Source organism: Gadus chalcogrammus, chromosome 14, assembly GCF_026213295.1.
Source record: "Gadus chalcogrammus isolate NIFS_2021 chromosome 14, NIFS_Gcha_1.0, whole genome shotgun sequence".
In the NCBI taxonomy this organism is placed as follows: Eukaryota; Metazoa; Chordata; class Actinopteri; order Gadiformes; family Gadidae; genus Gadus; species Gadus chalcogrammus.
The window spans coordinates 23,814,401-23,829,354 of record NC_079425.1 but is presented as its reverse complement, the minus strand read 5'-3'; the positions used below and the strand labels follow the sequence as shown (position 1 = coordinate 23,829,354).

Genomic DNA, 14,954 nt, shown 5'->3' with positions numbered 1-14,954 from the left:
GTCCCCAGATGCTGATCGGTTCGCCCTCCCAGACAATGATAGTCGTGAGGTTTGGGGAGAGCGAGGACTTGGGGTGGTGGGATGTACGATGTCTGGGGAACGAAGACTAGGGGTGGTTGGATGGAGGAAGTCTGGGGAGCGAGGACTTGGGTTGGTGGGATAAACCCTAAAGGAGAGTCGATGCACTGACCTTTCTTCGCGCTGGTCGCGGAGGTCTCTGGCAACTGACGCTGGGTTAAACTGGTGCTCTAATGCCCCCTAGTGACCTCTTGCTTACTGTGCTGTCACAGTTACACATCTATTGATTCATTCATTCTTTTACTATTCATTCAATTACGATATCTGAGCTCTGTTGGCCCAGCCCAGTGCCTCCTTGTTTTAAATACTTTGAGTAACAAAAATTCACGGGAGAGCTGAACCAATAGCTTTTATACCAGGTCTCTAAAACAAATAGCTCAACCGCAATGACACTTCCTGGATAAATAAAGGTTAAAATAATCAAATATATTATTTTGAAAATATCTCATTCCATCCCTCCCTCCACAAATGAGCGTTGCGTACTGTTCTGCAAGGATGTAACAATGTATTTCTCTGTGAGAGCCCTATCTTTGAACCCAGCGACGAAAGTTTTCAAAACCATAAACTTACATAATAATAATAAACTATCTGGATTTTGTGTTTTTTTGTCAGTCGTGATGCAGTTGTTTTTGCAGTCATAGCATACATTATGTATGTGTGTGTGTGTGTGTGTGTGTGTGTGTGTGTGTGTGTGTGTGGATGTGTGTGTGTGTGTGTGTGTGTGTGTGTGTGTGTGTGTGTGTGTGTGTGTGTGTGTGTGTGTGTGTGTACATGTCTGTATGTTTCATTCAAACCACCCACACACAATTTTGGTGTTACAATATTTATTCCCAAATAAATGTGTTTGTCTAAAAAAAAAGGGTTATGAGGAGAGGATGAGTCTGCCCCCTAGGAGGCAAGGAGAGGATTAATATATCCACTAGGCTCCTAAGGGCCTGATCACAACAACCATTGTCTCCCGTTGCCACGGGCAACGACAACAACACGAATGACGACCAGGTAGACGACACGATGGCAGAGGACAGCACACACACACACACACACACACACACACACACACACACACACACACACACACACACACACACACACACACACACACACACACACACACACACACACACACACACACACACACACACACACACACACACACACACACACACACACAAACACACACACAAACTGTGTGTGGGAGAGACAAGCTGCCTATCCTACCACACAGCTGCCATTACCCTTTGTGTGTGTGTTTATGTTTGTGTGTTTGTGTGCTTGTTTGTGTGTGCGTCTGTCGCATGGTACTGTTTGGGGGTGTGGGGGAGGGAAGGGAGATGGAGGTGAACGAGTTGGGAGTCAGAGAAGGATGGGGCTTTGGGAGGGAGATTGTGGGGGTGGGGGGTTGAGGTGAGCGATGAGAAATCAGGCAAAATTCTTCTTGAGGAAGTTGATGAGTCCGTTGGTGGAGGAGTCGTGGGAGGTCACCTCACCCGCCGCCCCCAGCTCGGGCTCGATCTTCTTGCACAGCTGTTTGCCCAGCTCCACTCTGATTGGTGGAGAGGAGGGTGAGAGAGAGAGAGACAGAGACGGATGGAGAGAGAGAGATGAGAGAGAGTGCAGACAGAGAGACAGATAGACAGAGAGAGAGAGGAATACACAGAGAGGGCAGACAGAGAGAGATGGAGAGATGGAGAGAGGGAGAGAGAGAAAGTTGTGGACAGAGATATGGATAGAGAGAGACCGAGAGAGGCCGAGAGAAAGAGACAGCGACAGAGACAGAGACAGAGACAGAGACAGAGAGAGAGAGAGAGAGAGAGAGAGAGAGAGAGAGAGAGAGAGAGAGGGAGAGAGAGGGAGAGAGAGACAGCGACAGAGAGAGACAGAGAGAGACAGAGAGAGAGACAGAGAGAGACAGAGAGAGACAGAGAGAGAGAGAGAGAGAGAGACAGAGAGAGAGACCACAGGAATTAGGCGGGTCAGTGGAGGTCGTGTGATGGAACAAGTTAAAGTCAAGAGCATTCTTCTGAATGTAATGTTATATTTTGGGAGATGTTCCATAAGAAAAGTTTTTATCAGTCAATGACAGTATAATGTAATGTTAGTAAGATGATATTTTTAGCTGCTTCATATTGTTATGTACAGCTGCATACCAGCTATGTTGGTGGGTTAAAAAAGGTATACCGGTATACCTTGTTTCCCTTTGTTCAATGTAGGAAACATGCTGCATACATGAATATAAATGCAAATTCACTAAGTTAATGAGGAATATGAAGAATTTCTGTTTACAGAATGATTCCAACTTAGTATCATTTTCTTTCACTCACCCCCACTGGTCAAAGCTGTTGATCTCCCACATCACACCCTGGACAAAGATCTTGTGTTCATACATCGCTGTGAAAACAACAAGGAACAATGTTGGCCACGTTCGATCCAGACTGAAGAGCAGTTCAATTCGATTCACGTTATCTAAAGCAGAATAGCTCAGTTAAATTATATTGCTGTTACTATATCTGGAAAGCCCTAATGTTTGACAGTATAAATCAGGGTATTAATATTATAACATAGTTGTGTACTCAACAATCCTGCCAAGGGATTTTTCAGCGAGTAGTGTACGTTTAATTAGGCGTCAGGGGATACTTTGTATTTGTTAACCACTGACTGTGTTTCATTCTAAATATAGCCTTCTTAGTTTGTACTATCATCATATGTGGCTGAGCCAATGAAATAATGCTCTCACCAATAAGTGCCCCGAGCGTGTGAGGAGAAAGCTTCTTGAAGACGATTGAGGTGGTCGGTTTGTTCCCTAGGAACACCTACATTGGACAGAGAAACACCACGCAATGTGGTCAGCTCAGAGCAATTTATTTGTAGCCTATTTAGTCATTTGATGCAGTTTTGATACCTAGAACGGCCACTAGGGGGCAGCGATTCGTTATTACTGATCTGCGTTTGTGTGAACGACGTAAATGTCAGCGTGAGCTAATTATTGAGCTACGCATAGGGATTGTGAAGAATATCCCAAATATAATTTACTCAATGTCACGATTAACCAGTTTTTACAAGAAGTCTACTACAAAAAGTCATGCAATGCACAATATATCAAGGTTATTTTTAACTACAAGGATTCAGTCTTTCCAGGTGATCCCATTCATTGATTAAGGACGTGTTCATTGAGGACAGTTTGCGTCTGCTGAACTGACTTTGTGAGGCAGGATTTTGTCCAGGGCCTCTCCGCTCAGACCGCTGGCCTCCAGTTCTTTCTTGGCCTCCTCTGTGGTCTTCCCCCTCATCAGGGCTTCCGTCTGAGCCAGGAAGTTTGCCAGCAGGATCTGTTGCACCATAGGGCATAGACTTATACCTCTGACACTACAATCACAGTAGAGCATATTCTGTAGCATGAACTATATTTTAGTGTATACTTGGGGAGTTGTAGATCACCGCTGATGTAATATACAGTAATAGCTATAGTTATCATGGTACCTTGTGGTGCAGGCAATCTCTGACAGGGTGCTGAGACTGGGAGGGGATCAGAAAATCAGCTGGGACCATGCGAGTTCCTCGGTAAAAAAGAAAGACAGAAAGAAGTGAATGCCTCTGGAGAATTACAAGGTATGCAACATGCCAGCCAAAACTTACAAGGATTAAATGATGCAACAAACACATCAGCCACATCAACCTTGTCTCCCCATCAGGAACGCAGCAATACCAATTCGAGAATGAAAAGGTATCAGAGATTCTTTCAGATACTTCATACTGGCCTTTGCGCCGCCGGAACGCAATTGACTTTACGCTTATGTTTTCAAACATGGAATGATTTAGGTTGCCTCTAAGATACAGAAAAGGATCAATACTTGTAATATATTCTGATCCTGAGGAACTTGGCATGAATCTTTGATAGTTGCGAAGTATCGACCGATACTTGGTAGTTTAGTTCTCAGAACTGGCACGGCGGCAGAATTAATTGTGCCTATTGGGTTGGTCCTTCTGTCTGCCCGTCCCTCTGTCAGCTTGTCTGTCCATCGGTCTGTCTCCATGCTACCCTCGGTACCTTGGTGGATGAGCTGGTAGAAGGCGTGCTGTCCGTTGGTCCCAGGCTCTCCCCAGACGATGGGTCCAGTGTGGTAGTTGACGCGGGTGCCCTGGTTGGTGATGTACTTCCCGTTGGACTCCATGTCCCCCTGCAGCCATAACACACTCATGCTCACTGACCCAGCTCCTGGGTCTACTGACCTGGCTAAGCGAGCAGGCTCTAGTCTAGGGTGAAGCTCAGAGGTCAGGATGGTGAATACTTTGATGAAGGGAAAGGGGATTCTGTGGTGCCACAATAAGAGCACATGAACTACGAAGTCCAGGTTAAAGGACACACACATTGGGGGTTAAATGTAAGGATAATAACAATCACATGATTGCCGCACACATCTGGAGAACACCATATCCCAGCATGCATCTCTACGCCAAACTCCAATTAGCACTGGTCATCAGAGATCCAAACCCCCAAAAACCCACTGAACCCGCCTACACTGTCCAAATACCTGCTTTACACACATTCACAGCGAAAAACGAAGAAACAGACATACATAATTCATGTTTTTCTTATTTTCTCCCGGTTCTGATGTGTGATGACAAGCTCTGTGCTGTAAACAAGTAGCTTGGTAGCTGTCCTCGCTAAACACAGTAAACAGCTTGGATCCATAACGAGTCAGCACGTCTTCTGACAGGTTTACACACTGCGCTCCCAGTTCTCAGACACATGCACAAGCTTCCCTCCTCTATGATGCAGGCGTACACTGCTCCTCTTCTTCAAGTCAACAAGTGTATTTTGTTTTAGTATCCACACCGCCGGTGTTGTGGGACGGCAGGTCATGGAGGGGCACTAGCCCGCGGAAAGAAGGGCCCAGTGTGTGGGGGTACAGACCTGCTGGAAGTAGGCGGTGAAGCGGTGCATGTACTGGTCGTAGGGCAGTATGGCGTGGGTCTCGGCGTGGAAGAAGTTGATGTACCAGATGCCCAGCAGCGCCAGCAGAACGGGAGCGTTCTGGTCCAAGGGAGCGGTGCGGAAGTGGTTGTCCTGTGGCGGGGAAGGCGGGAAAGCGGTTCTGTAATCTGAATCATCACATCTCATCACAGGGGGCGCATTGAAAGGTGGAGGCCATGGCATCATGTCTTACACTTCAGGCTCATGCTACTACTTATTCACACTCACCATCCAGTGGGCTCCTGAGAGAAGCTTTTCAAAGTTGTCGAAGCCTGCGGGGAAGATGGATGGATGGTGAAGCTTGTATCGCTTGGTTCGTTTATTAGGTGTGAAACATGGTTTGGTGGATTGCGTGATTGATTCTGTTGATGTTTTGAGAGGATTTTATGACTTCAGCGAGCCTCACTACTCAAGTACTCACCAATGTGCAGAGCGATAGACATTCCGATCGCAGACCACAGAGAGAAGCGGCCTCCTACCCACTAGAAGAAGAAATTCCCCGGTGAGAAGAAACTTCAACCAATGACTCTTACAAAAGCCTTTGCAATCTTAAAGTATGTTTTACCTGTTTGCATGCTGACAACTCAACACAAGCACAACAAAACTCAACACAATATGTAGGGACGCAAACACCCTGCTGCCAGCCCGGTAACATTTAACGCGCATTAAAGTGTTAAGTACAAACTGTGCCCTCCCAGCAGTTTCCTTTACAACGGCATAAAGGGCACAAGAGCGACGATGCAACCGCTAGTGGCCGCCTGACCTTTTCATGCTACTTCGCTCCTACAGTGACCTCTGCAGGAGAGAAGGTTGTTACCAATAATAACAGACGGGTCGGTGCTCCCCCCGCCCAACTGGCTTCTGGTTACCCAGCAGCTGCGGGTCAGCGCGTGCGGCCCGTAGCCCACCTCGCGGCCCAACCGTCTTGTCTATTTATAGGCGACCGGACTGGGAGCGGAAGGGCTGAGGGAGAGATACAGGGGGTGTGGGGGAGGCGGGGGGGGGTGGGGGGTGACTGCCACCCTGGTACTCACATCCCAGAACTCAAACATGTTCTCTGTGTCGATGCCGAAGTCCTTCACTTTGGGCTGGTGGGGTGGGTAAGAGAAGAGAGAGAGAGAGAGAGAGAGAGAGAGAGAGAGAGAGAGAGAGAGAGAGAGAGAGAGAGAGAGAGAGAGAGAGAGAGAGAGAGAGAGAGAGAGAGAGAGAGAGAGAGAGAGAGAGAGAGGGAGAGGGAGAGGGAGAGGGAGAGGGAGAGAGAGAGAGAGAGAGAGCGAGAGAGAAGAGCGATACAATTTGAGAGAGAGAAAATAGAGAGAGAGAAAGATAGAGAGCGAGAGAGAGAGAGAGAGAGAGAGAGAGAGAGAAATAGATAGGGGGAGAGATACAATGTGAGAGAGAGAGAGTTGAGTAATGAAGAGTAAGGAAGGAGCGAGTTATTTCAGAATAATTACATAATTGTTGAACTTTGGACAAATCATCACTTAGTTATTGTACAGTGTGACCCAATAGCACTTACGCCGTTAGTGGAAAGTGCCACAAAGTGCTTTGCGACCGCAGATTTCTGCGAGGGGGAGAGAGAGAGAGAGTGGGGGAGAGAGAGAGAGAGAGAGAGAGAGAGAGAGAGAGAGAGAGAGAGAGAGAGAGAGAGAGAGAGAGAGAGAGAGAGAGAGAGAGAGAGAGAGAGAGGGCTTTACTACACGCCGTTTCTAATAATGTAGTAAAGCAGAGCAGTAGAATAGTTGGAGAATATTCTTCCAATATCCTTGGGCGATACCTACATCTTTGGCGTGCTCCAGGAACCATTCCTTGGCAGACTCAGCGTTGGTGATGGTCTCCTGGGTTGTGAAGGTCTGCTCAACAGAGAAGATGTGACGATACGGGGAAACACAACGGCAATAACGATGAGACGCACAATAACTTTTAGCACACTGGGAAACAACTGGGCAGCTGCCCCATCCTTTTCTGAGCGGAGGACAATATTGCATCGATAACAAGTCGGGGTTCAGCGTGAGAACAATATCCTGTGCTACCACTTATCATTATGTTGTGCATTCACCCCATCATTACGGTCTGCTGTGGCAGGTCTAATCAGCGCTATCCGCTGTGCCTGAAAGCCTGGAACAGCTGAGCGATGGCACAGACTCCAACGTCAGCATTAGCAACACTCAGCTAGTGAGCCTCTAAAAAGCACGACACGGTGTCTGATCCATCAGCACAACCCCTCGGGGTCTGATGTTATTCCTGACTAAACGGCTAATTGCACGGTCCTGTGTGGCTTGTTTTGGTTGGATAATGATTCCCATTTGCGGCTGAGGCCACAAAATGAGACACAAAACACCAACGCTGTGATGCATGAACTAACGACGCGAACCGAGCACCTTAGACGCGATGATGAACAGGGTGGTCTCCGCGTTGAGCTGGGCCAGGGTCTTGGCGATGTGCGTTCCGTCAATGTTGGACACGAACCAGACGCGGGGCCCGCCTTTGGAGTAGGGCTTCAGGGCCTCCGTCACCATCAGGGGCCCCTTGAGGTCCGGGAATGGAGAGAATATAGAGGAGGTGGATCAGTAGTGGAAAGGGTTTGTGTAAGCACATTGATAAACACATGAGAAGCACTGCATTTCGTCTGAGCAGGTAAACAGATCTTTATTTAAAGAAAATGCAGTTGCGGAAGGAAATATCAGGAGGCAATGCAAACTAGACGAGACTGCAATGGACATGCTTATGCATGCAAACAGAAAAAGTACCGATATGGGAAAAGGGATGAAAAACGGGAACCAGCTTCAGTAAATAATACAGGGGACTCCTGTCCCTCTAGCTTCCTGACCACCATTTGATTTCTTAGGATTTCTTACTACTTCTATGGTTGCATTGCTTTCAGATTGAGTGTTTGGTACTGGAGGATAAGACACAGGGAACACTAGGGAAGTAAATAATACAGGGGACTCCTGTCCCTCTAGCTTCCTGACCACCATTTGATTTCGTAGGATTTCTTACTACTTCTATGGTTGCATTGCTTTCAGATTGAGTGTTTGGTACTGGAGGAGGAGACACAGGGAACACTAGGGAAGTAGATTGGGTTGGACAAGGTAGGGACCACCCACTGTCACACGTGGAAAGTATTGTTGTTTCTCTAAAAAAACATTGGCATTATCCATAACCGAAACAAAAACACACTCATACTCATGCTGCACTCACCAGATCCGATCCTCCGATGCCCACATTGACCACGTCTGTGATGGCTTTCCCAGTGTAGCCCTTCCACTCACCACTGCGCACTCTCTGCTCCCCAGGAGAACAGATCCAAAGAACACAATGACCATCCAGACACCTTGCTCAGATCCAAGTGCAAGTGGATGCTCAGACCTTTGAAGGCACTTTACAGGGAGATCAAATGGCCATACAGCCAAGGATCTAAATATAGAAATCCTTTTGATTTCATGATGTTGAGTGCTGAGCCTGAGTGGAACATGCAGACAGCGAGGGGTTGGGTGAACCTCCACTCACGTGGCAGAAGGCCTTCATCTTCTCCAGGACGGCGTTGACGTCCGGCATCACGTCCTTGCCCTCCACCACAATGGGGGTGTTGGAGCGGTTCCTCAGAGCTACGTGGAGCACCGCCCGGCCCTGGTGTCCCAAACACCACCCAGAAGATAATAGAGAGACGCAGACAAGATGAAACACCACCCAGAAGATAATAGAGAGACACAGACAAGATGAAACACCACCCAGAAGATAATAGAGAGACACAGACAAGATGAAACACCACCCAGAAGATAATAGAGAGACACAGACAAGATGAAACACCACCCAGAAGATAATAGAGAGACACAGACAAGATGAAACACCACCCAGAAGATAATAATGAGACACACAGACAAGATGAAAGACCACCCAGAAGATAATAGAGAGACACACAGACAAGATGAAACACCACCCAGAAGATAATAGAGAGACACACAGACAAGATGAAACACCACCCAGAAGATAATAGAGAAATTCCTTCGCTATCTAAGTACAGAGGAATTATTGTAAAACTTGTTAAAAAGAACCCAAAGGTGGCCTCATCCCATTTCAAACCCAGGAGATCTTCCAGTCCTCCATTTAAGCTCTCATAGCATTCTAGATCTCAGCCATCCTTATTGGTTTCTACAAAGCACGACTAAAACAGAGTATTGAGGATAAACTCACGGACACCCAAAACGCATATATCAATTTCAGTTGAATAATTTATTTCTTCTGCACCATCCCCCCCCCCCCCCCCCCCCCCCCCCACCAAACTCCCACACCATCCTCCGGTAAGGATCACGAAAACCTCAGTCTTCTACCGTGTTTCTGTGGCTACCGTCTACCAGCCCGCTAGCGTTGATGCTCTCTGCACGTGCCCGCCGTCTCGCGCCCGGAGGACTGCCTCGCTCCGTTGGCTGTTCTACCATCATGCCCTGATGAACCCCGACATGTGTTTCAAACCCCCACAGCACCGTGTCTGGGCTGCAGCCAAACGAAGCGTGCAGGTTACGCCTGTCTCCCCCTCACTACTCATCATCTCACTCCACGGACGCCCCCCAAGGCCCCCGTAGGGTCACCAAAACATACCAGCCTCTGATGATACCGCCCACTGTGTGGAGCAGGGTTCTCAGTCCACATAATTCTCAATTCAATCCCTGGGAAGCACTTTGAGACTCTCCCGAAATGTGAACGTCCCAAACTTAACCTTAATATTAACCTGAACACAAAGTTTTTCGGGTTGACCTGTGTTTGGTTTTGACCTGTAGCATTCGCTTTGACTTGACCTTTAACTTCTGACCTCTACCAACGAACGGGGACTTAGAGTCCTGTATCAGGCACTAGTTGTGCTGGTAAAGTTGCCAACTTTAATGGTTTAGTGACATAATTGCTGATTGATATCCTAGTAAATAAGGCTGTAACATGGTGTTCTGGGGATCATACACTGTGGTTCTAGGAAGAAGAACCACAAGTTTGTACAGTTTGGTGTGCGATGCTGCACCTCTGTGAAGTTTATCTTGTCTCCAGCGAACATCTTCTCTCTAGCAGCCTCCACACCTCTTGACTTGGCCTGGAGACAAAACAAGAAAATCTGTTGGTGTACCTGGAGGTAAATTATAAATGTATGTACACACACACACACGCACGCACGCACGCACGCACGCACGCACGCACGCACGCACGCACGCACGCACGCACGCACGCACGCACGCACGCACGCACGCACGCACGCACGCACGCACGCACGCACGCACGCACTCACACACACACACACACACACACACACACACACACACACACACACACACACACACACACACACACACACACACACACACACACACACACACACACACACACACACACACGCAAACATCGCACACCTGCATGAATGCACTAACGCACCTATGCATGCACAGATTTAAATCCATGTGCATGTGCTTGTTCCAAAATGTGTATTTCTCATGTCAGCCTCAGAGAAGATGAATTCCTGATGAGAAGCGTGACTCACCAGCTCCACCAACATCTTCTTGACCTCATCGGTGATAAGGTTCTTGGAGTAATCCAGGAGAATGTCTCCATCCTCAGTCTTCAGTGTGGTGCTGTGATCACCGGATCACAAGGAAGACATAATAATGCAAACGATTAAACAATGCAACAATAATAACCAGAACTGCAATAGCCGTGCTATTAACTACTATGCCATTAATAACTGTGCGATAATGTAGAGTCCTATGTTGTTAAATCAAAAACAAACACAGTACAACAGCTGTTCTATTTAATCTCCCGCTGAAGTGATATGAGTGATAGCATCATTTTCCATATAGCTGTCACCAGAATACCTTTTTAAATAAACTGTAATCAAACACTGATACTCATGCTGTATTGCATCTCTTGTTTGGCATTGAAAACCCTTCTATTATTATCAACAAAACAAACACACAGCACCATTGATGGCAAACAGATACCTGAACTTGTTGAATCTCTCCTTGTCAGCCTCAAACATGTGCCTCAGGTTGAGGTTCAGGTGGTGGGCTGTGAACCACTCCTGCAGCTTCTGGAAGTTGGGATCTTGCGTGAGGCCCATGTTGTTTGTGTGCGGGGGGGTCTTGCCTTGGTCGGTGGTCGGTGGTTCTGCTCTGCTAGCCTGGCTGGAGTTGCAGGGAGCGGGCCAGGGTGAAGCCTTTTGAAGGGTGACCTTTCTGACACCCGCAGGCAGGTCCCGCCCACATGCCACCCTTAGCTCCAGAACGCTGCATACCGCTCGTCCACTGCTCTGCCATCCGCCCCCGTGGCTGGGAGAAGGTCAGCACAGGGCCGGCTCGGTTCAGTCGACAGACGTGTGTAAGCTCTTTAAGTCAATGATCGTTATGTTCGGTCAAAATAATGAACTACTGCAGCCGATTAGGACTTTGATAGCCCTGTTGATCAGACATGAGGACCTTAATGTTGTAGGCTGTACAATGCAATATACATTTACACGTAGTGTTTAGATGTCATGGATAGGCATTATCGTGGGAGCTTGTTGTGTAATGTTATTATAAATAGATTGTGTAAGTGTGCACGTTTGAGTCATTTATTTTGGGTACTTTTTTTTGGGCAAAGAAATTAGATTCACTGGGGAGGACCATAGACAATGAAATCGTGACATGAGCACAGACTGTAATAAAACGGATAGGACATGCAACCTCATATAATAATCTTTTGTCGCCCTCACGTGGTCTACCTCGTATTACAATCCTACTGTCAACCTAAACTCGGCCATCAGGTGGCGACGTCATCCACACATTACCAGTTAACGCAACAGTGCAACCACAACTTCAATTTTTCCAAAACATTTCCAAAAATGGTCCACACTTAATCCATATATTGTATTTATCACACCAGAAAAACAAACGAATGACGTTCACACACGTCTTATTAGGGAACCCATGAGCAAAAATGGGTGTCAACGTTGGTCCACATCTCCCATGCGCTCTGGTGCCCCCTGCGGTCAGACGAGGAACCGCCGCCTCCCGCGTACACACAGACAGGGCTTCGCTGTCAAGAGGGTGGACTCCCAGCGCCGAGGTGAGCGACGTGCTTATTAATTAACCTGACTTACACTTGTACTTATATTTGAGCGATCAGCGTTGTATTGCACCGAACACAATGGCGTCGGCCCTGCTCGGCCTTTGGAGGGGATTTCAACCCGCATCCAGCGCAGTTGCCTGTTAGTGATCTCTCTCTCCGCTAAGAATAGTGTCGCAGAGAGCTAGCTCGTTAGCTTAGCCTTAGCCCCGCTAGCCTTCCAGCCCCCTCTAGTACAGTCTACACGTCCAGCTAACCGGGACCAGCTAGCGGTCCACCTCGGCTGTCTGTCAACCCCGGGGGACAGCAGGACGGACAGGGGGTGCAGCAGGTGTGCCAGCCTTTGTTCTTCTAACGTGTTATTGGGTTTTTGTATTTGTGTTTGTATTTGTATTTGCAGTCATTGCACGGGAGAGGTCTGGCAGTGGAGGAGGGTGTTCTGGGTGTTCAGGGCGTTAAAGGGCCGTGGTGGTAACAGCTTGCGACATAGTGTTCCCAGGTCTGGGGCAGAGGCATCTCGCTGAGTTTCGGTGAAACTGGCTCACTGCGCTTGCGGGGGATTCCTTTGCACTTTCCTGCAAAATAGTGGTCTGGTTGTTGACTGTTGCAGCAGGACTCTGTCATCAGGTGAATGCCATCAGGTGTATGTCACCGGGTTTATTTCATCTGGTGTATATCAGTAGGTATATATCATCAGGTGTGTGACTCTTGCGTTGCCCAACGTATTCATTCTAGTAACGGGATGATGAGTGCTTCATCGGGGGTTTCGAAGGGGATATACCTGATCGAAGCATGTAACGTTGGTTTGGGGAGCTGCAATGCGAGTCCATGCAAATGTCAATCATTCCAAAATCCATCCTGTATATTATATGACAGTAATCGACGTAATGAGTATATACGTGTCGCCATTGCATCCAATTCTATCCACCCCTGACTTTGGGTTAATTTTGAGATGTGTAGTGTTTGTAGTTTATTAACGTACTGCATGGTTGCACTAGTGATAGTATTTACTTGTTGTGGATGGTGGTTCTTTACATTGTAATGAGGATAACATGACACACTTCAGCTGGGGTGCTGGTGGTCAAACTGAAGTCCTCTGCCGCTGCCCTGCGTGCATGAAGAGAAACCCGGGGTTGGGTCGCCCCAGAACCCAACCCTCAGAGAAACATCCTCTATTCCCATGGTTTTGGAAAATGTCAAAGTAGTGGGGGCGTTGACTGCATGCGGGGAAGTCGTTTTGCCCTTTGATGAATGTACAATTATAATTTGTACTCAATGTTATTTTATGAAATGTTGAAATAAGGGCGAGTGAGTTTGCCATCTTCCAACCACTAAACGGTGTTCCCATGTTTTTTTTTAGAACAACTTCTTGTTTGATGTGATGAGTCAAGATGCAAAGTATATGACGAGTCCTAACATGACTAAAGTTACAATGTGACTGTCTACTTTGAGAGCTGATAAATCATTTTTATTATGTGCAATGAAAGATTACTATTCCGTTTTCATAGAAACAATAAACACGGCCTAGGCGGAGGGGTTTAACTGTAATTGGTTTGGTGGCCTGTATTGGAGTCCCATTCAGCACCATGTCTGGGTCATTATCACCCCAGACCGGCGCTTGACTTGGAGTTGTTTTTGTTACTGTTATTGAGCCTCATCACCAAGTGCAACACCTTTCCTAAGTCGCACACTGAATCCGGATGCATGTGCGAGGAAGTCAGTCACAAGGTCTCTGTTTGCAGCTCCCTGAGGGCGGAGGTGGAGGTGGTGTTGGTGGAGGGGGGAGCGTAGCACAAGCCCACGTTGTACCGGCTCTGTCTCCGCAGGCCAAAGTGATGTTTTCCTTCAACAAAGCCGCTTTCTAGTTTCTCTTGCGGTGCGGCTTCAGAATTTGCAGCGGCCTGTCACAATGGAATCTTTGATGGGTGGGGTGACCGAGGTTCGCGTTACAAGGAGGCTGTCTGCTGCAGTAGAGTTTGAGTTTTACTGTTGTCTAGTTAGTATATGTACCATGTTATTTATGAGAAATCATACGCTAACGTATCTGTTGTCTCTGGTGTCTATATTTTATTCTGATTCTTCCTTGGGGAAAATGTGAAAGAATTCATGCATGCATTCCCTTTGTGTATCATGGTTCTACATGCTATGTTCCCAGAGATAAACTCTCAGATAAACTGAGCACCATGTGAGGGTGATGTCATTGGGAAAACAGGTGTAGCTTTATATTGCCTTCAGGCCTTGGACATGGCTTCCACTGTCCAAACACCTTTCTCAAATGAACAATGTTTGAAAATTATATTTCGAAATTTCTGGAAAAGATTTGGGAATCGCACAGAACATTTTTCAGGGGGATTTATAAGTGCGATATTATATTTAATACGCATATTAAAGATAATATGGTTTGCATGTGACATGATACTTCTATTCAAACGACCCTGAACTGCTGACTGAACACTAACGCAATGGATTAGATCGTTAACGGGCCCCTAATTTGTTAACTTCTTTTTCAGTATCTCAGTGTTAATATCAAAGCTGTAACACTGACACTTCACAATTACACCCTAAGTACTCGTTAGTCATCGTAACCATGTCGATCGGTCAGGCTTTTCATTCAGATGGTCGGGGAAATGAGTGGAAGAGGAATGGCAGGGCGGACAGAGGCATGCTGGGGCATGGACCACAGGCTGCTGGACTCTGGTCTCCGCCTCAGGGCTTGTCACTGACGGTCTGTAGACACCAGGCCGATGTGGACGGACGGACGTGTCATTAAATAACATGGGGCTGTAGGACTCGAAATGGGCTCGGTTAATACGCATTAGGCAAC

At 47.2% G+C, this 14,954-nt stretch overlaps 2 protein-coding genes across 2 annotated transcripts in view; one reads left to right on the top strand and one right to left on the bottom strand.

Annotated features, from left to right (window-relative positions):
• Positions 1–1,382: 1,382 nt before the first annotated feature.
• On the bottom strand, positions 1,383–11,239 carry gpib (glucose-6-phosphate isomerase b). The gene is made up of 18 exons (XM_056608335.1): positions 11,029–11,239; positions 10,572–10,662; positions 10,062–10,130; positions 8,561–8,680; positions 8,252–8,335; positions 7,432–7,578; positions 6,832–6,903; positions 6,570–6,614; positions 6,085–6,138; positions 5,472–5,532; positions 5,279–5,322; positions 4,991–5,143; positions 4,124–4,253; positions 3,556–3,632; positions 3,276–3,404; positions 2,813–2,888; positions 2,400–2,466; positions 1,383–1,621 (listed from the first exon to the last, which is right to left on the bottom strand). Exons 1-18 carry the CDS (start codon positions 11,145–11,147, stop codon positions 1,498–1,500), a joined length of 1,662 nt encoding a protein of 553 aa, XP_056464310.1. The 5' UTR covers positions 11,148–11,239; the 3' UTR covers positions 1,383–1,497.
• An 859-nt stretch (positions 11,240–12,098) lies between these two features.
• Positions 12,099–14,954, top strand: part of LOC130404100 (granule associated Rac and RHOG effector protein 1-like) — a 39,430-nt gene continuing 36,574 nt past the window's right edge. The window contains exon 1 of the mRNA XM_056608714.1: positions 12,099–12,809. The gene's annotated coding sequence lies outside the window, so the exon portion shown is untranslated. The remainder of the gene's footprint in view (positions 12,810–14,954) is intronic.